This window comes from Rana temporaria, chromosome 8, assembly GCF_905171775.1.
Source record: "Rana temporaria chromosome 8, aRanTem1.1, whole genome shotgun sequence".
In the NCBI taxonomy this organism is placed as follows: Eukaryota; Metazoa; Chordata; class Amphibia; order Anura; family Ranidae; genus Rana; species Rana temporaria.
In genome coordinates, this window is record NC_053496.1 from 15,636,716 (window position 1) to 15,656,896 (window position 20,181).

The 20,181-nt window shown below is 46.8% G+C and overlaps 1 protein-coding gene across 1 annotated transcript in view; it reads right to left on the bottom strand.

The window, feature by feature from the left end:
- The window catches only part of DMBT1 (deleted in malignant brain tumors 1), a 31,388-nt gene extending 11,778 nt beyond the window's left edge, over window positions 1–19,610 (bottom strand). The window contains exons 1-5 of the mRNA XM_040361327.1: window positions 19,440–19,610; window positions 18,075–18,104; window positions 14,740–15,054; window positions 14,485–14,514; window positions 1,369–1,686 (exon numbers count right to left, since the gene is read on the bottom strand). Coding sequence (XP_040217261.1) covers window positions 1,369–1,686; window positions 14,485–14,514; window positions 14,740–15,054; window positions 18,075–18,104; window positions 19,440–19,587 — 841 coding nt within the window. The 5' untranslated portion in view covers window positions 19,588–19,610. The remainder of the gene's footprint in view (window positions 1–1,368; window positions 1,687–14,484; window positions 14,515–14,739; window positions 15,055–18,074; window positions 18,105–19,439) is intronic.
- Between the last annotated feature and the right edge of the window lie 571 nt (window positions 19,611–20,181).

The window sequence follows — 20,181 nt, forward strand, 5'->3', positions numbered from 1 at the left end:
ATTGGTTTTGACGTGAACGTAAATTACGTCCAGCCCCATTCACGGACGACTTACGCAAACAATGTAAAATTTTCAAAATTCGACGCGGGAACGACGGCCATACATTGGCTAGGCCAGCTTTTTGGTGGAATAACTTTACGCCTGAAAACACCTTACGTAAACGGCGTATCTTTACTGCGACGGGCAAGCGTACGTTCGTGAATAGGCGTACCTCGCTGATTTAAATCAGCGTTCACGCCCCTAGCGGCTGGCGAAACTAGACAGCTAGGATACGACGGCGCAGGCAGTCGTATCTTAGCTACATTTAAGTGTATCTCAATTTGAGAATACACTTAAATGTACGACAGCGCAGATTCAGAGTTACGACGCCGTATCTACTGTAAACCTCTCTGAATCTGGCTATTAAAGCGGTGTTCCGCCCAAAAAAAAAAGAAAATAATTAAAATCCAGCAGCTTCACATACTGCAGCTGCTGGCTTTTAAAAATAGGACACTTACCTGTCCTGAAGTCCAGCGATGTCGGCACCCGCAGCTGATGTCTCCACCAGCTGTCAGGTGCTGTCGCCTCCATTGCGGGTACGGGAACCCAGCAGTGTAGCCTTTCGGCTTCACGCCAGGAACCCTACTGCGCAGGCGAGAGGCCCTCGCTCTTCTCTCCTATTGGCCCGGCGCCTGAGGGAGGGAGCCCCGCGGTGACAGACTCCTGGAGGTGGGAAAGGATACCTGTCAAAGACAGGTATCCTGTTTCCCCTCCCCCGAAGGGTGCCAATTGTGGCACCAGAGGGAGGGGGGGAGGAATAAGATAAGCAGAAGTTCCACTTTAGGGTAGAACTCCGCTTTAAGAGCAGCTGAGGAGGGGTGTGGCATTTTACTTGAGCAACAGAGAGTCTTGTGATTCTCTCAGCAGCCCTACCTCTTTGTTGTAAATTACATGACACTCGTGCCTTGGTAATGTGGTGTGACTATATCTGGCCGCTGCTGTATGTACTGTCTTCTTGCAAGGGGGAACAAATGTGGTGATTGGTTGAACTAAACAGCGCTTGCCCCACCCCCACCTCTATCTAATGAGAACTTTATACTTAAAAAATAAGTTACACTGGTGAATATCAAAATAACAACTGTGACAAACTATAAATTGTTAACTCTAATATTACATAATTTTTTTGATAATAGTGACTTGGTTTACAATGTAAAGTGACTTGTGATGATATGTGCAAATAGAGCAAAACAAAGTGCTTGGAGCTCCGTGCTCCAAAGGTGACTGTAATCCCACCACTGTGTGGTTCCGCACTCACCAGATGGGTAACTTGATGGCCAAATGCTTCTTTTTAACATACATAACTATGTAACCAATTACATTCTTCCATACCTGAGCAGATGACTCCACTGTCCTCATTGTGCTGGCAGTTGTGTTCTCCCCATGCCCGATGTTTGCATTGACCTAGGAGAGATTCGTTACCAGCACAGTTCACATCATCCAGGACTATATTCCCATTTCCTTCACCAAAGCGTGCCATCCCATGAGCCGAAACTGCAGCCCCACAACCAAGCTGCCTACACACAACTTCTGCGTCTCTAATGTCCCACTGGTCATCACATACCGTGCCCCAAGAATTGTCGTAGTATAGCTCCACACGGCCAGCACATCTATGCCATCCATTGACCAGGCGTAGGTCTATAACAGATTCTGGCGGAAGAGAAACACAAACATTTAATACAGATCCTAGGTATAGTATGTGTAGGACCTGATTACATTTTAGTAGCTAAGGAGCTGGAAACACCATGATCTGCTCTGTAAAATCTTCCCATAAGGTATGGATTCAGCTTTTTCAGAATCCTTATTCGTTACAGGGCCAAGGCTACCATGAGATAGTTTGGATCAGCTGGTGCCTTCTAGAGGTGGCATGAGGGATGCTTCTGCATTTCCTTTCATTTGCCACCTCCTGAAGGAGCTTGGCACTGGCAGCAAGGGGTGGCTTTTCAACTCTGCACGGGGGGTACAATGGGGGTGTCATGCCTTCATTCATAAGGCTCATCGTCTTCATAGTTTTGACTTTAGTTTGGATTAAATCAATGCTGCCATCTAGTGGACTTTCTGTTTAATTGCACCTGTTCTATGTTAATATAGTCAGCTAGAATAGTTCATTAATTTGGTCCATGCAAGCTTCCGTATTTCTATCCCATGAGGCTTTGCAGCACCTCCACAGCCTTCTTTTCCATTTTTCCTTCCAAGCAAGCACATGTCTGCTGAGTTCTTTCTCACGTCAGCCATATCGATGCATCTACGGTACGTGCAACTTTGTCTCTCTAGATAGATAGATAGGGAGGCTCTAATTGTATTATTGTTTATTAATTGTAATCTGTTTGTATCTATTACAGTTTTACTCTGTCTTGTGCTAATAAAAGTTCATAAGGATTCTGCGCCTACTGGAATGCATTAGTATGAGAAGAGTTATCAGTGTGCCCGAATACACATCAGTCACGTGTAGTGAGGGGCATAACAGTAAAACGTAGGCTTCTAAACATGGCTAGCATACAGAACTTCCAGCAACACGAAGGTTTCTAAGCACGGCCAGCATACAGAACGCCATAGAAACCAAGGCTTCTACGCACAGCTACCACATAGAACGCCAAAGAGACATCAAAGTTATCAGCTTCCATATACAGCTAGACACCATGTCGCAGACAAAGTCAGAGCACCTCGTGACAAGGTCAGAAGTTTACTCCACGAGCTCAAGGAGGTCAGTGAAAAGCGAAACAATCGCCATTGCCCGCGCAAAGGCAGAATCTGCAAAGGTGAAAGCTGACTTTGTAGCAAAAGAGGCTGAAGTAAAGGCTAGGTTTGCTGAAAAAGAGATGCAAATCAAATTAGAGAAGTTACGCATGGAAACTGAATTAGAGAAACTAGCTGCAGAAAAGGAGTTAGCGGCTGCTGCAGCCGAGGCAGACTTCCTAGAAGAACTTGCAAAGCCCACCAGTGAGCGGCACAGCAACGTGCTAGGGGAAGAATCTGTTCCTCATGACAGTACAGAGCGTACCTCAGAATATGTGCGGCGACACGCCAAACCAGACAACTGCCCACTTACAGCGCCAAGAGCGGAATTAACTCCCGCCATTCACACGCCTTATATCAAGCAAGAAAGTAAACCTGCACTTAGTCAGTTTTCAGCACATTCTGCATCCAGGCTATCAAAGCACTACGCCACAGTTGACCAAGTCGAAAATGAAGAACAACAAGTTAAAAGACCCAGCGACAGCATCTCTGATGACCGCATCTACTCCACAAGTTCCTGGCACAACAAAGCGCCCCCTGGCTACTCACACAACGATCAAGGTATGTCAGATTTCTTCAAGCTCTTAGCACGACGTGAACTGTTAGCAAAAGGACTTGCAAAGTTTAACGATCGCCCTGAAAGTTATAGAGCATGGCGTTCGTCCTTCAGAAATGCAATTAAGGATCTTGGTTTTAAAGCAAGTGAGGAAGCCGATCTCTTAGTCCAATCACTGGGGAATGAGTCATCAGAGCATGCAAGGAGAATCAGAGACATTAACATTAATTACCCAACCAAAGGGCTGAGCATGATATGGGAGAGGATTGATGAATGTTACGGTTCCCCAGAAGTTCTAGAAAACTCTCTTTTTAAAAGAATAGAGGACTTTCCCAAGATTTCTAACAAAGGCTACCAGAAGCTGAGAGAATTGAGTGACCTAGTGACAGAACTCCAAATAGCCAAATCAGAAGGAGACTTGCCAGGCCTTGCCTTTCTGGACACAGCCCGTGGTGTTAACCCTATAGTGCAGAAGCTACCTTACAGCCTTCAAGAAGCCTGGATTACACGCGGCTCCAACTACAAGCAAAGGCACAACGTTCCCTTCCCACCATTCTCTTATTTTGTGGACTTTATTCGCCATCAAGCAAAGGTTAAAAATGATCCTAGTTTTGACATCTCATCATCTGACTCTGCTCTCCCTAGGCCCAGTAAGCCTGCTCTAACCCGCAACTTCAAAGTCACACCTGTTGCAGTACGCAAAACAAGTGTATCTCCAGCTGAGAATCCAAGCAGAGAGTGCCCTCTTCACAAGAAGCCTCATTCATTGTCAAAGTGCAGAGGTTTTAGAGAAAAGACTCTCCAAGATCGCAGAACCTTCCTCAAAGAAAACAGAATTTGTTACAGGTGCTGCGCATCAACTTCTCACATCGGTAAAGACTGTAAGGTGAGCATCAACTGCTCCGAGTGTAACAGCACAGAACACAACACAGCTCTACATCCAGGGCCAGCGCCATGGACTCTTACCCCCTCACTCCAGGTGGAAGAGCACGGCGAGGAGCAACAAGACATAGTACCTCCTGTAGTTACACCCCAGTGCACCCAAGTATGTGGAGAAGGTTCGTCTAACAAATCCTGCTCCAAGATTTGTCTTGTTACAGTTTACCCCACAGGCCACAGAGAAAAAGCAGTGAAGCTATACGTGATCCTGGACGATCAAAGCAACAGATCACTCGCCAGCTCAACCTTCTTTGACACCTTCAAAATCAAGGAAGCAAACTCTCCATACTTACTCAAGACTTGTACAGGGGTAAGTGAAGAAACTGGGAGAAGAGCCATCGGTTACCAAATCGAATCCTTTGATGGTCAGACAACCATGCCTCTGCCAACTCTAATCGAGTGCAATCAGTTCCCAACTGAAAGAGAGGAGATCCCTACACCAGAGGTGGCACTTCATCACAGACATCTGAAGGGCATAGCACACCTCATCCCTGAACTGGATCCCCAGGCTGAGATAGCACTTCTCCTTGGGAGGGACATCATCAGAGTTCACAAGGTAAGAAAACAAATCAATGGTCCCCACAACTCCCCCTATGCTCAGAAGCTGGATCTCGGATGGGTCATCATAGGCAACGTATGCCTAGGGAGTGTTCACAAACCAACCAGCGTGAACTCTCTCTTTACAAAGACACTAGAGGGTGGGCGTCCATCCTTATTTCAGCCTTGCACCAACAGATTCCTCGTAAGAGAGAAGCCTGCCAGTGTAATTCATTCCAACCCTTACACCGCTAATCTTCTTTGTGATGAAGACAGAGATCGTTTAGGATGCTCAGTTTTCCAAGGGACTAAAGAAGATCACAAACTTGCCCCATCAATTGAAGATCATATCTTCTTGGAAATAATGAGACAGGGATTCCACAAAAACAATGAAAACAGCTGGGTTGCACCCCTGCCTTTCAAAGCACAGAGACCCTGCCTTGCTAACAACAGAGAACAAGCTTTAAAGCGCTTTTCTTCCCTTAAACGCAATCTTCAAAGAAAGCCAGAAATGAAAGGGCATTTCTTCTCATTCATGAGTAAGATGTTTGAGGATGACCATGCTGAGATAGCCCCACCTTTAAAAGACAAAGAAGAGTGCTGGTACCTACCAATCTTCGGTGTCTACCACCCCAAGAAGCCAGGTAAAATCCGGGTAGTGTTTGACTCCAGCTCTCAGCACGAAGGGGTCTCACTAAATGATGTCCTCCTAAAGGGACCAGATCTCAACAACACACTTCTTGGTGTTCTTATCAGGTTCCGCAAGGACGCAGTTGCCATAGTTGCAGACATACAGCAAATGTTTCACAGCTTCCAAGTCAAGGAAGAACACAGGAACTTCTTGAGATTCCTATGGTTCAAAGACAATGACCCTACTAAAGACATTACAGAATACCGCATGAAAGTGCACGTTTTTGGTAACAGTCCATCCCCTGCTGTTGCCATCTACGGACTTAAGCTATCCGCTCAAGAAGGTGAGAAAGACGTTACACAGTTTATTGAAAGAGACTTTTATGTAGATGATGGTCTGAAATCACTTTCTTCACCTGAAGCTGCAATAAGTCTACTCAAGAGGACTCAAAGCACACTTGCCTCTTCTAATCTTAGACTGCATAAGATAGCATCAAACAGCAAGGTCGTCATGGAGGCCTTCCCTTCTCAAGATTATGCCAGTGACTTCAAAGATCTGGACTTAGCTACAGACTCCCTTCCTATGCAACGCAGCCTAGGACTCAACTGGGACCTCAAGACTGACACCCTTACCTTTCAGGTCGACCAAGAGCCAAAACCCTTCACTCGGCGAGGTGTCCTATCCACCATCAACAGCCTGTATGATCCACTCGGGTTCGCAGCACCGGTGACCGTCCAAGGTAAGATTATGCTTAGAGAGCTTACTGCAGACACATGTGATTGGGATTCTCCACTACCTTCTGAGAAAGAGACATTATGGGTAACATGGAGAGACTCTTTAAAGACTTTATCTAACCTACACATACATAGACCATACACCCACTTTCCTCCTGAAAGGGTTCAGTCTAGAAAGTTATGTGTATTCTGCGATGCTTCAGTCAAAGCAATAGGAGCAGTAACCTACCTCAAGTCAGTAGACATCGAGGGCCAAATTCATATTGGGTTCGTTATGGGCAAGGCCAAGCTAGCACCATGTCCTGAAACCACCATTCCAAGATTGGAACTGTGTGCTGCTGTATTAGCAGTAGAACTAGCAGAACTCATTACAACTGAGATGGATATAGAACTCGAGGATACAGAGTTTTACACAGACAGCAAGGTAGTGTTGGGCTACATTTACAACGAAAGTAGGAGATTCTATGTCTATGTGCACAACAGAGTCCTAAGGATCAGGAAGTCTACACAGCCCACCCAGTGGCGTTATGTCTCAACTGATCATAACCCAGCAGATCATGCCACAAGGTCTGTGTCAGCATCCCGTCTCAAAGACACTACATGGCTCACAGGACCACCCTTCCTGTACAAGTCAGTGCCTACCACTCCACAAAGGGAGACTTATGAACTGTTAGAACCTGAATCTGACTCAGACATCCGTCCTCAGGTTTCCACACTACATACAACAATTTCTAACCAACTGTTGAGATCCAAGCGCTTCGATAAGTTCTCCACTTGGAAATCCTTACAAAGAGCTACAGCTTGCCTGGTTCACATAGCCAGATCCTTTAAAGGCACCCCTACAAGACCAAGTTGTTGCAAAGGTTGGCATTATTGCCACAAGCCATATACAGTAGACGAGCTCACAGAAGCAAAAAATGTAATCATCCGCTGTATCCAACAAGAGACTTATGCACTAACACTAGAATGCCTTCAATATAACAAGAGCATTCCAAAGAACTGTCCTCTAAGGAAACTCAACCCCTTTATAGACAATGAAGGACTGTTAAGAGTTGGAGGGCGCATCTCAAATGCAGGACTTGATAGTGGTGAAAGCAATCCTGTCATAATACCAAATAACCATGTTGCTTCTTTACTTGTGGAACACTACCACACACAGACAAAACATCAAGGACGTTTGTTCACGGAAGGAGCTTTGCGTGTGGCTGGACTCTGGATAGTGGGAGCCAAGAGACTTGTGAGTAAAACCATTTTCAAATGTATCACCTGTCATAAGCTTCGTGGTATTTTCCAAACCCAGAAAATGGCCAACCTTCCTGCAGACCGTCTCAGTACAGAACCCCCTTTCACAAACGTCGGTCTTGATGTGTTTGGGCCTTGGGCTGTCATCACACGTCAAACCAGAGGAGGCAGTGCCAACAGCAAACGCTGGGCTGTCATGTTTACTTGCATGTGCATCAGAGCTGTACACATAGAAGTAATTGAGTCCTTAGACACATCCAGCTTCATCAATGCCCTGAGACGTTTCATCTCTATTAGAGGCCCTGTCAAGCACATACGCTCTGATAGAGGAACCAACTTTGTTGGAGCTTGCAAAGAATTGAATATCACTTCAAACCTTGACACAGAACATGTTGAGAGATACCTTTCAGAACAGGGTTGTACATGGACATTTAACCCCCCACACTCTTCTCACATGGGAGGTGCCTGGGAGCGTATGATTGGTATAGCTCGAAGGATCCTAGATTCAATGTTTCTACAATTGGGAACTTCAAAACTCACACATGAGACTCTGACAACCTTCATGGCTGAAGTATCAGCTATAATGAATGCTAGGCCCTTGACATCTATACCCAATGATCCTGAAGATCCTTTCTTGCTTACACCTTCCACTTTGCTCACTCAGAAAGTCGAGGTGATCACAGCTCCTTCTGTCAATCTCGACCCAAAGGACTTATACAGATGTCAATGGAAAAGAGTACAAGTGTTAGCCGACACCTTTTGGAACAAGTGGAAGAAACAATACTTGTCTAATCTACAGACTAGGAACAAATGGCAAGACAGCAAGCCCAACTTAGAGCCTGGTGCCATTGTTCTCATGAAAGACTCTCAATCAAAGAGAAACGAGTGGCCTTTGGGTCTGATAACCCAAGTGTTTCCCAGTGAAGATGGACACGTCAGGAAAGTTGAACTCAAAGTCATTAGGCAAGGCCAGCCTAAACTTTTCCTCAGACCTGTTTCCGAACTTGTTTTGTTACTCTCCTCCGGAGTGCCATGATGTGTGGTATCCGCGGGAAACCAGGCGAGGAGTGTCATGCCTTCATTCATAAGGCTCATCGTCTTCATAGTTTTGACTTTAGTTTGGATTAAATCAATGCTGCCATCTAGTGGACTTTCTGTTTAATTGCACCTGTTCTATGTTAATATAGTCAGCTAGAATAGTTCATTAATTTGGTCCATGCAAGCTTCCGTATTTCTATCCCATGAGGCTTTGCAGCACCTCCACAGCCTTCTTTTCCATTTTTCCTTCCAAGCAAGCACATGTCTGCTGAGTTCTTTCTCACGTCAGCCATATCGATGCATCTACGGTACGTGCAACTTTGTCTCTCTAGATAGATAGATAGGGAGGCTCTAATTGTATTATTGTTTATTAATTGTAATCTGTTTGTATCTATTACAGTTTTACTCTGTCTTGTGCTAATAAAAGTTCATAAGGATTCTGCGCCTACTGGAATGCATTAGTATGAGAAGAGTTATCAGTGTGCCCGAATACACATCAGTCACGTGTAGTGAGGGGCATAACAGGGGGAGTACAATAGAATAATTTGACAGGCTTTGTTGTACTGAAGTCAATGGATGGATCAGCTTCAATATAACCAGTGGAAAACAAAAAACTGTGCTAATAATACCCAAAACAGACCCACTAAGGCAGCAGCTGGCGTGCGATACACAGATAATAACAAAAACAGAAAAGCCGCGCCACAATTATTACAAATTTTTTGACAAACTCCTAGAGGATTGGTGTATTAAAGTCAATATGCATGTATATTACACCATAAATCCCTGTTTTTGGAGAAAAAGTCCATAGGAGGGCAAGGTGTAGCACTTAATCATAGGGTTCTCCTTGATAAGATCCTGTAGATAGTGTCCCAAACCCACACCACCAAGTGACATGTATGGCAAATAGGTGACCCTCCACTGGAAATAAGAGGCCGCTTACCAGAGGGCAAGCAAATCAGACGTTTGGCTATAGCCCAGCCGTGGCCTTTAACTCCTCAGCGACCCGGGATGGAAGAGGTTAACAGCAGACACTCAATAGAAGACCGCTCCGATTCGATCGTTTTTAGGACAAGAAAGAGAGGTGTACCATAGCGTGACTCCGTTTCACAAAAGATTTATTATATTAAAATGAGAGATATACTCACAAACACAGGTTTAAAAACAGTGTATAAATCCAAACAAATGCCGGCCAGCATACAAGGAGCCCTCCTCCTCTGCGTGGTGACGTCACTGCGTGGCCTCCCAGATGTGTTTCGTCATTAAAAGACGTTTTTGTGAAACTGAGTCACGCTATGGTACACCTCTCTTTCTTGTCCAAAAAATTATTGAATCGGACCGGTCTTCTATTGAGTGTCTGCTGTTAACCTCTTCCATCCCGGGTCCCCGAGGAGTTAAAGGCCGCGGCTGGGCTATAGCCAAACGTCTGATTTGCTTGCCCTCTGGTAAGCGGCCTCTTATTTCCGGTGGAGGGTCACCTATTTGCCATACATGGTGGTGTGGGTTTGGGACACTATCTACATGATCTTATCAAGGAGAACCCTATGAATTAAGTGCTACACCTTGCCCTCCTACGGATTTTTTCTCCAAAAAGAGGGATTTATGGTGTAATATACATGCATATTGACTTTAATACACCAATCCTCTAGGAGTTTGTCAAGAAATTTGTAATAATTGTGGCGCAGCTTTTCTGTTTTTGTTCAATATAACCAGCCTGCCCATTGATGAATTGAATCTGCTGAACCGGTCAAGATTCAATCCAACTTTTGCCAGATGGGAGCCAAATATCATAGATTCACCAGCACATGTACATTACCATCAGCCCGCATTCTTCCCGGCTAAGCCAAGTACCCGTTTAAAGGATAGAACTATGGTAGCAAGAAGAGTCTAATCAATTTTCAAAGCTTTACTTTCACACCTTCAAGGTAGACAACCTCCGGACATACAACTTCAGGGCATTCAGCTCCTCACCAAATATGGCAGCAGTCATTGCCACTTTTTGGGGTTGGGCAGTTTTTGTTCTGTTCCCTACTCTCTCCTGTCCAGGGCGACAGGACCTCCCTCCAGGTATTTCCCAGCCAGAATACCACAGGCTGGAAGTTCTACATCTCTAAAGCAAGGGCCCCACCAAGTCCCATGGAGGCCAGCTACCGAGATCCCACATTTTTCTGCAGGCAACATATTGAAAGATTGAGAAGCAGTCTCATCCAGTGCCAGGGCAAGGCCATCTGGAGCCCAGGGCGAACATGCCAAACTTTGCCCCCCAAGATGTATGGGCATTATCTGTCAGCAAAAATCCCCCCACCCCCAAAACAAAATTTGAACAATAATCTGCATGCTTACCCCGTAAGCATAAATCCCCTCCACCCAAGACAAATCTGCCCCCCTAATAAATTCCTCCCTCCCAGCACAAATCGTTACCCCCCCTCCAAGCTCAAATCCTCTCTCTCCCCAAATCCCCCCAGCACACATCCCCCCCACGCCAAATCCCCCCTCCTAGCACAACCCCCCCCCAATTTCCCCTTCTAGCACAAATACCCTCAATCATCCTTACTGACCCAACCCCCCCTCAAAACAAATCCCTCCTTTCCCAAATCCCCTCTACCATATCACCTCTTCTAGCACAAACACCCCAAATACCCCCTCCTAGTACAAATTCCCTTCAACATAAATCCTCCCAAATTTCCCCTCCTAGAACAATTATTAGCCCCCTGCTGCCCCCCAAAGTCCCCCACTCAACACAGATCCACCCTCAATCTCCTTGTGGTGCCCCCCCCATCTCAAATAATACCACAGTGCCCAGGGCAGACACCCCTCCTGCCAACCCTTTGTCCCCAGCATCAGCACTTCCCCAGGCCAGGCAGTCTTTGTCCTGTCTCTACTACCTCCTGTGCAGGGCAGGACCTCTCCGGGTATTTCCCAGCCAGGGCACAGGTTTGGGTTGGTCAATCTAGTCACAGTGGGCCATATTCTTAAACAAGTTACGTAGGCGTATCAACAGATACGCCTACGTAAGTCCCTTTCCTATGTTTAAGTGTATTCTCAAACTGAGATACACTTAAACATGCCTAAGATACACCAGCCTGCGCCGTTGTATCTTAGGCTGCAATATTTACGCTGACCGCTAGGTGGCGGTCAGCGTAGAATATGCAAATGACTACTCACGCCGATTCTCGAACGTACGCTTGCCCGCCGTAGTGTTTTAACGTCGTTTCCGTAAGCGATACGCGGCGTAAAGATAAAGATGCCCCCTAGGTGGCGTACTCAATGTTAAGTATGGCCGTCGATCCCGCGTCGAAATTTCAAAATTGAACGTCGTTTACGTAAGTCGTCCGTGAATGGCGCTGGACGCCATTTACGTTACAGTCAAAACAAATGACGTCCGTGAGACGTCATTTAGCGCAATGCAAGTCGGGTAATTTACCCGACGGAGCATGCGCATTACGATCGGCGCGGGAGCGCGCCTAATTTAAATGATCCACGCCCCCTGCCTGGATCATTTGAATTAGGATGGCTTACACGGGTGGACTTTACGCGATACCGCCGCAAGTTCACAGGTAAGTGGTTTGGGAATCCGGCACTTGCCACTTAAACTTGCGGCGGCGTAACGTAAAGTACATACGTTCCGCCGCCTGAAATGTATCAGAATATGGCCCACTATGTATAAACAAGTTAAAGTGGATGTAAAGCCACTCTCATCCTTTCTAAACTACTGCCATAGTGCTGATCTATAAGGATATAGATGCCTCCTGCATGTATCCTTACCTGTCAAATGTCTCCCCTCTGTCTGTTATGAGACCTGAAAAACTGCAGATTCTGTGAGTGGATCTGTTGTCTGGAGCTCGGTGGGTGGAGTCGTGATGTCAGTAGACTCCCCGCCCTCCTCTACACTCCCCTTGTCAGCATGCATGTTCTCCTGTGTATTTCTAAGGCCCCATACACACGAGAGGATTTATCCGTGAATACGGTCCAGCGGACCGTTTCCGCGGATAAATCCTCTCGAGGATTTGCGCGGATTTCCATGCGATGGAGTGTACTCACCATCGCATTGAAATCCGCGCCGAAATCCTCTGGCGATGACGTGTCGCGCCGTCGCCGCGATTATGACGCGGCGACGTGCGCGACGCTGTCATATAAGGAATTCCACGCATGCGTCGAATCATTACGACGCATGCGGGGGATCCCTTCGGACGGATGGATCCGGTGAGTCTATACAGACCAGCGGATCCATCTGTTGGGATGGATTCCAGCGGATAGATTTGTTTAGCATGTCAGCAAATATTCGATCTGCTGGAATCCATCCCAGGGGATAAATATCCGCGGAAACAGATCCGCTGGCGTGTACACACCATAGGATCTATCCGCTGAAACCCATTCGCTGGGATTTTTCAGCGGATGGATTCTATCGTGTGCATGGGGCCTTACACTAAATTCTGCTATGATCACTAACATCCAGTCAAAACCCAGAAAAGTAACCACATGACTTCAGAAAAGGAGGGGGGGGGTGAGAATTAAAAAACAATGCCTCATGTATGAGATATGTAAATCACCTGTCACTCACAGCAGGGGGGAAGAACAGACAAGGTTTTCTCTGTTTGTCTGTTTTATCTCACTGAAAAAAGATAAGAGGATTGCTCAGAGCTGGATTAACTCTTTGTGGCAAGACTGGGCACAGATGATAGGTAATCTTATAGGGCCATATTCTCAGTGAAGTTACGATGGAGTAAGTCAGGATACTCCATCGTAACTCCCTTTTTTGGCCAGTGTATCTATGCTCCTGATTCTCAGAATCATTTTTGCATAGATACACTTAAGATCCGCCATCTGTAAGTCACTTACACTGGCGGATCTTAAATGCAATGACGCCGGCCGCCGCTAGATGGCATTTACATGAAGGAGTCATTTGCATATGCAAATGATCCTTCTACGCCGATTCCCGAACAAGTTCGCGTCGCGTAACCGTCGCTAACGTCGTTTGCGTAAGCGGAAATTTAGTCCTGCTATATGGAGGATTAAATTTCCGCAAGTCTCGCGTAGGCCATGTTACGGATGGCGTCGGGTCCCCGTCGTGTTTTTTCGTCGGGTACGTCGTTTACGTAAGTCGTTCTTGAATACGACTTTACGTCAATGACGCACACGTCGGCGTCATTGACGTTTTCCGCCGAGAACTGGAGCATGCGCACTGGGCTTTTTGCAGCCCGGCGCATGCCCAGTTCTTTCGCGCTTCATTTGAATAGAAGACGCCCCCTTGGAGATCCGCCAGGCTACGCCGGGACACTTAGGCCCCATACTCACGAGCAAACATGTCTGCTGAAACTGGCCCGCAGGCCAGTTTCAGCAGACATGTTTGGTCGTGTGTGGGCGCGAGCGGGCCGAATTGCAGCAAACATTTGCCCGCCGGGCCTTTTCCCAGCGGACAAATATTCCTGGACTTGTTTTAAAACCGTACGCTGGAATCCTGCTCGCTCGGACATGTACGGTCGTCAGTACAGACCTACCGTACATGTCCAGGCGCCCGCCGTCCCTCGCATGCGTCGAATGACTTCGACGCATGCGTGGAAGCATTTTAAAGGCGGGCCGCCCACGTCGCCGCGTCATTGTCGCGGCGACACCGCGTCATCGACGCGGCGACACCGCGGACACGCCCCGCGTATTGTTTACGCGCGGACTTCTGTACGATGGTGTGTACAACCATCGTACAGAAGCCCTCTGGCAGACATGTATGGTGAAAACGGTCCGACGGACCGCTTTCACCATACATGTTTGGTCGTGAGTACCCGGCCTTACACTCCGCTGTCCCAAGTTATGGAGCAAGTGTTTGGGGAATACAACACCTGCTCCAGTAAGTTGGGACAGCGGAGTGTAAGTGCCCTAAGCGCAGCAGGCGGATATTTTTTGAGAATATGGCCCATACTCTACATCGTGACAGCAAAAAAATAAAAATGCATTTTCGGGTTTACATCCACTTTAATGCTATTTTTTTCACACAAAAAAAAAATAAACAAGTAAATTAATTGAAACTCACTGATTTTACTTACCTGGGGGTTCAGGACCAGACAGCTTGGCATCTGTTTAGCATATAAAAGGAGACATGATTAATGCTACTTGTTCCATCACACTGTGATCTACATACATCTCCAAGCAGAATCCACTAAATGGCACATTATAAAGTCTTTCTTCGCTCTGGTCTATTCTATTTAGGCATATATGGAAAAAAGCATAGTACTCATAACAGTAGTCCTTTCAGGACCCTGGGCAGCACTTCTATCATGTTATATGAAGGAAATAGTCACCTGAGCATATAACGCCAACATGTTCAAAAGGCATACAGTCATGTACATAGAACCCACGGTGTGAGCATTGCCACAACGTCTTCTCTGTTCCACTGCAACTCAAATCATCAAAGATGATGTTCCCACCGCCTTGTCCATACTTAACAAGTGGAACGATAGGACTTCCACAGCCAGCCTGGTGGCACACCACTTCTGCATTAACTCTGTTCCAGCCATCGTCACACACAGCTTGCCAGGCTCCTCGGTGGTAGATCTCTACCCGTCCTGCACAGGCATGTTCACCATCTGCCAACCGCAGAGATGTCGGAGGACTCTCTGTAGATAAAAAAATACTAAATGAATGCAACCATCAAACACAGAACTATCTAAACTATGGGCCAGATTCTGGTAGATTCTGCGGCGGCGTAGCGTAAGCCATTTACACCACGCCGCCGCAACTTATTGGAGCAAGTGCCGTATTCTCCAAGCACATGCCCCGTAATTTGCGGCGGCGTAGTGTAATTGGCCCGGCGTATGGCCGCGTAATTCAAAGGGGGCGGCTTGTATTCAAATTAAGCGCGCCCCCGTGCCGATTGAACTGCGCATGCGCCGGGCTGAAAAATAGCCCAGTGCGCATGCTCCAGCTCACGACGGAAAACGTCAATGACGCCGACGTGTGCGTCATTGACGTAAAGTCGTATTCAAGAACGACTTAGGAAAACGACGTAACCGATGGAAAAAGACGACGCGGACCCAACGCCATACTTAACATGGCATACGGCGGACTGGCGTAAGGTTACCCCTCATATAGCAGGGGTAACCTTACGCTTACGGAAACGACGTAAGCGACGAGTACGCAACGCAAATTTGTTCGGGAATCGGCGTATCAGGCTCATTTGCAAAGTCAAATGAGACCTGAACGTAAACGCCACCTAGCGGCCGACGTTGCATTACATCTAAGATCCGACGGTGTAAGTGACTTACACCTGTCGGATCTTGGCCGTATCTATGCGAAAATGATTCTAGGAATCACTCGCATAGATACCCGGGGCCAAAAACAGAGATACGACGGTGTTTCCTGAGATACTCCATCGTAACTCTTCTGAGAATCTGGCCCTATAAAACTAGGAACCAGAATATGATAGAGATACTATGACACCAGAGGCGGCTCTAGGATTTGTGAGGCCTTAGGCAAAACTTGACATGGGGCCCCCACTCACGCCCATGATGGGAAAAATAATTCAAGGACAAGAGCCTCTTCCCCACAACCCTGGGCAGTGGTTGTCGGGGTCTTATCGGAAGCCCCCTTTAACAAAGCGGCCCCCAGATCCTGCTCTTTAATAACTAAGGGGCGGGGGCCACCCGGTGATGTCACCTGGTGAACCCCGCCATGACGTCATTGACTGAGGGCATTCTGGATCATTGACGTAACAGATATTCACTGGTTGTTAGGGATGCTGGCGGCTCCTGAGTCAGGGCTCTTAACGCTGCCTGAGCACAGCAGCGTTAAGGTCCCCTGGCCCTCAAAACTGGGGTAATGCATTGGTGGCCGTGAGGCCCCTGTGAGTGCAAGGCCTTAGGCGCCTAATTTGCCTAATTAAAGAGCCGCCTCTGTATGACACTATAAGATTCACCCCAGTATTTGTATGTGTGACCGTTGTCACTGAGAGAGAAAGTGAGGGAAGAACAAAAATTTTAGAGTTGTCCCCAGAACAAAATGTAAGGGGTAAGCCAGGATGGGGGGGGGGGCTTTAGGGGTCGCTGCCCTGGGCTCAATTGATTATTACATGGATAAGGCCACCAAAATTGCGGAAGGGGGGTGGGTAAACAAACCCTGCAGTGTCCTGATCTGACAATTCACCTGTATTCAGAAACCGGCAGCACTGTCCCCAGTACTGTCCCAATCTGATAGGTGCCTCCAGGGGCGGACTGACCACTGCCAGAGGGCCCCATGCCACTAGGGGGCCCCATCAGGGTTGCCAGCCTCAGTAAAACCAGGGACAGTATGTAAAAATGTGAGTATTTTTTTACATCTGTCCCTGAAATGTCCCTTACCGACATCCTTGGTCTAAAAATCCCAAGATTATAGCTGCCCCGCCTCTCCAGTACCTTTTCAGTGTGTGTGAATGTGTATTCTGTGTGTATGTATACTGTGTGGCCCCATAATCTATTGCCTGGTGGCCCCATAATCTCCTATTGCCTGGGGGCCCCATAATCTCCTGATGCCCGGGGGCCCCATAATCTCCTAATACCCGCGGGCCCCATAATCTCCTATTGCCCGGGGGCCCCATAATTTCCTATTGCCCAGGGGCCCCATGAGTTGTCAGTCCGCCCCTGGGTGCCTCTGAGGGTATGAATGGCTGTGAATACCTTAGGACCCATTGATTATACATGAAAGGGTTTGAAAGTAAACAAAGCCATTCATATAAATGTCGAAAACTGAAGCGAAAAAATGATAAAAACAGAATTAACCGCTTAAGGACCGCCCGCCCCAGTTGTACTGCGGCAGGTTGGCTCCCCTGCGCGGATCGCCATCATTGTACATCGTCTCGCACAGGCGCAGTTGTGGGCGGTCCCGCTCCACCGGCAGCGCGCTCTCACACCTGCTGCGTGCTGCGGGAACGTGTCCTCGGGTCGAGTGGACTCGATGTCCGCTGACGACCCGCTATCGCCTAGTACAGAGGCAGAACGGGGATCTGCCAGTCTAAACAAGTGGATCCCCGTTCTGACAGGAGACATGACAAACTTGTCTTGCAGACGCACGGTAACACAAATGTTGTCGGAAATTCCGATCCCCAAGAACGTACAACACTACAACGAGCCGAGAAAAATGAAGTTCAATGATTCCGAGCATGCGTCAAATTGATTCCGAGCATGCGTAGGATTTTTCTGCGTCGGAATTGGCGACACACGATCGGAATTTCCGAGCAAAACTTTTGTACCTGCTCTCAATCATTTGTTGTTGGAAATTCCGACAGCAAATGTCCGATGGAGCCTACAGCCGACAACAAGCTCACATCAATATTTTGTTGTCAGAAATTCCGACCGTGTGTATGCGGCATTAGTGTTCTTTAAACTTTTTTTTTTTACTGTTTAAAACAATAAAAAATACAATAACTCTCTCTTGCCAGTTTCCAGTTCTTGGTGCCGGTGCTCATTATATATTGAAAAAAGATAAAAACTTTTATTGAAACTGAATGGGTACTCGAAGTATTAATAATGGCTGTACCACGTTTTATTTTTTCCCAGTATTATTATTAGTCAGCATGCAATGTTGAGCAATAATGATAAGCAGGACTGTTGCTGTTTATTGATCATTAGTGATTTATAGTCCTATAGTTAAAGAATGTACTTACCATCCCGGATAGTGGAAGAAGAGGTGGAGCCTGTCAAAAGATAGGGAATCAGTAAAATATCGGTCATGTGAATTATGAACACTATACATGCACTGGCCCGGATTCAGATACAATTGTGTATCTCTGTGCGGGAGTAACGTACGTTACGCTGCCGTAATTTTGGGCGCAAGTTCCGTATTCAGAAAGGACTTGCACCCTTAGTTACAGCGGCGTAACGTATCTCGTCCGGTGTAAGCCCGCCTAATTCAAATGGGGATGATGTGGGCGTGTTTTATTAAAATGAATCTTGACCCCACGTATTTGACGCATGCGCCATTCGTGAAAAAATCCCAGTGCGCATGCTCGAAATTACGCCGCAAAGCCTCATTGGTTTCGACGTGAACGTAACGTACGTACATCCCTAATCGCGAACGACTTACGCAAACGACGTAAAATTTTCAAAACTCAACGCGGGACTGACGTCCATACTTAACATCAGCTACGCCTCATATAGCAGGGGTAACTTTACGCCGGAAAAAGCCTAACGCAAACGACGTAAAAAAATGCAGAGTAACGCAAACGTTTTTAAAATAAGCCGAGTTTTTCAGCACATTTTTTGTGTGCTGAAAATGCCTCCCTCGGCTTATACTCGAGTCACCTTTTTGTGTCTGATCTCCCGGACTTTGGGGACCCGGGACCGGCCGGCCGTAGGTCCCCTGGACCCCAAACTTGGCACACATGTAGCCCCTCTACAAGTGTGCAAAGTTTGTTATCCAGGGGACCTACGGCCGGGAAGCACCGATTTTTCAAAGCCGGGCACCCCTTCCATAGACTCCCATGTTAAACGGTAATTTCGCCAGTGATTTTGGGGTACCTGGCCAGTCGTAGGTCCCCTGGACCCCAAGCTTAGCACACATATAGCCCCGTGTCTCCTCTACAAGTGTGCAAAGTTTGTTGTCTGGGGAGCACCGATTTTTCAAAGCCAGGCACCCCTTTCCATAGACTCCCACGTTAAACGTCAGTCTAGTCATGGACACAGTGAGGCATGGGCACAGTGAGGCATGGACACAGTGAGGCATGGGCACAGTGAGGCGTGGACACAGTGAGGCATGGACACAGTGAGGCATGCACATGGACACAGTGAGGCAAAGTGAGGCACAGTGAGGCATGCAGATGGACACCCTAGACTTATACTCGAGTCAATACTTTTTTTGGTGGTAAAATTAGGTGCCTCAGCTTATATTCAGGTTGGCTTATACTCCAGTATATACGATACGTAATTTTCATCATCTGCCCAACTCTATACTGTCCTGTCACCAAAATGAAATCTGTGCTGGTATTAAACCCAGAAGTAGATGGTTCATATCCAAGCTGGTGGTACATTACCTCTGTTCTGCAGAATCCATAACACAGCCAGGTACACGGGGAAGAGCAGCATCTTGTACTCCTCAGCTAGTCCATACAGAGAATAAAGCTGTATACAAGTGCTGGGGACAATGTGCCGTAATGGGAGGAGAATCCTATTCATATCCATCTTTTGTACCAATTCCCTGGAGAATATCTCTCACATTGTAAAGCATATGAACAGGACAATTATCACATGTATTTCTGAAGTCACTATTTCATGTTTCTGTCAAAACAACAGCACACTTTGTAAAATAATTATTATATCCCATACATAGGTTTGCACAGACTATTGCATAGCTCCCAACTGTCCCGAAATTTGGAGCAATGTCCCTCTGTCCCACTTTCCTCCTCATTTGTCCCTCATTTTGGTCTGATCTATATAGTTGTATATAAAATGCACTTTTATCTATCAAAAGTGTTTCCCAGCGCTAAACCTTTCATCTGATTTTTAAATTGCTGCATTTGTAAATTCAAAAAAATCAATATAATGGAATAGTAGTGTTAAAAAAAAACACTTGTAGGTTTAACGAATCTTGGGCCGGATTCACAAAGAGTTACGCCGGCGTATCAGTAGATACGCCGACCTAACTCGTAATCTAAGCCCGTCGTAAGTTTAAGTGTATGCTCAAACTGAGATACACTTAAACCTAGCTAAGATACGACGGCCTGCGCCGTCGTATCTTAGGGTGCAATTTTCCCGCTGGCCGCTAGGTGGCGCTTC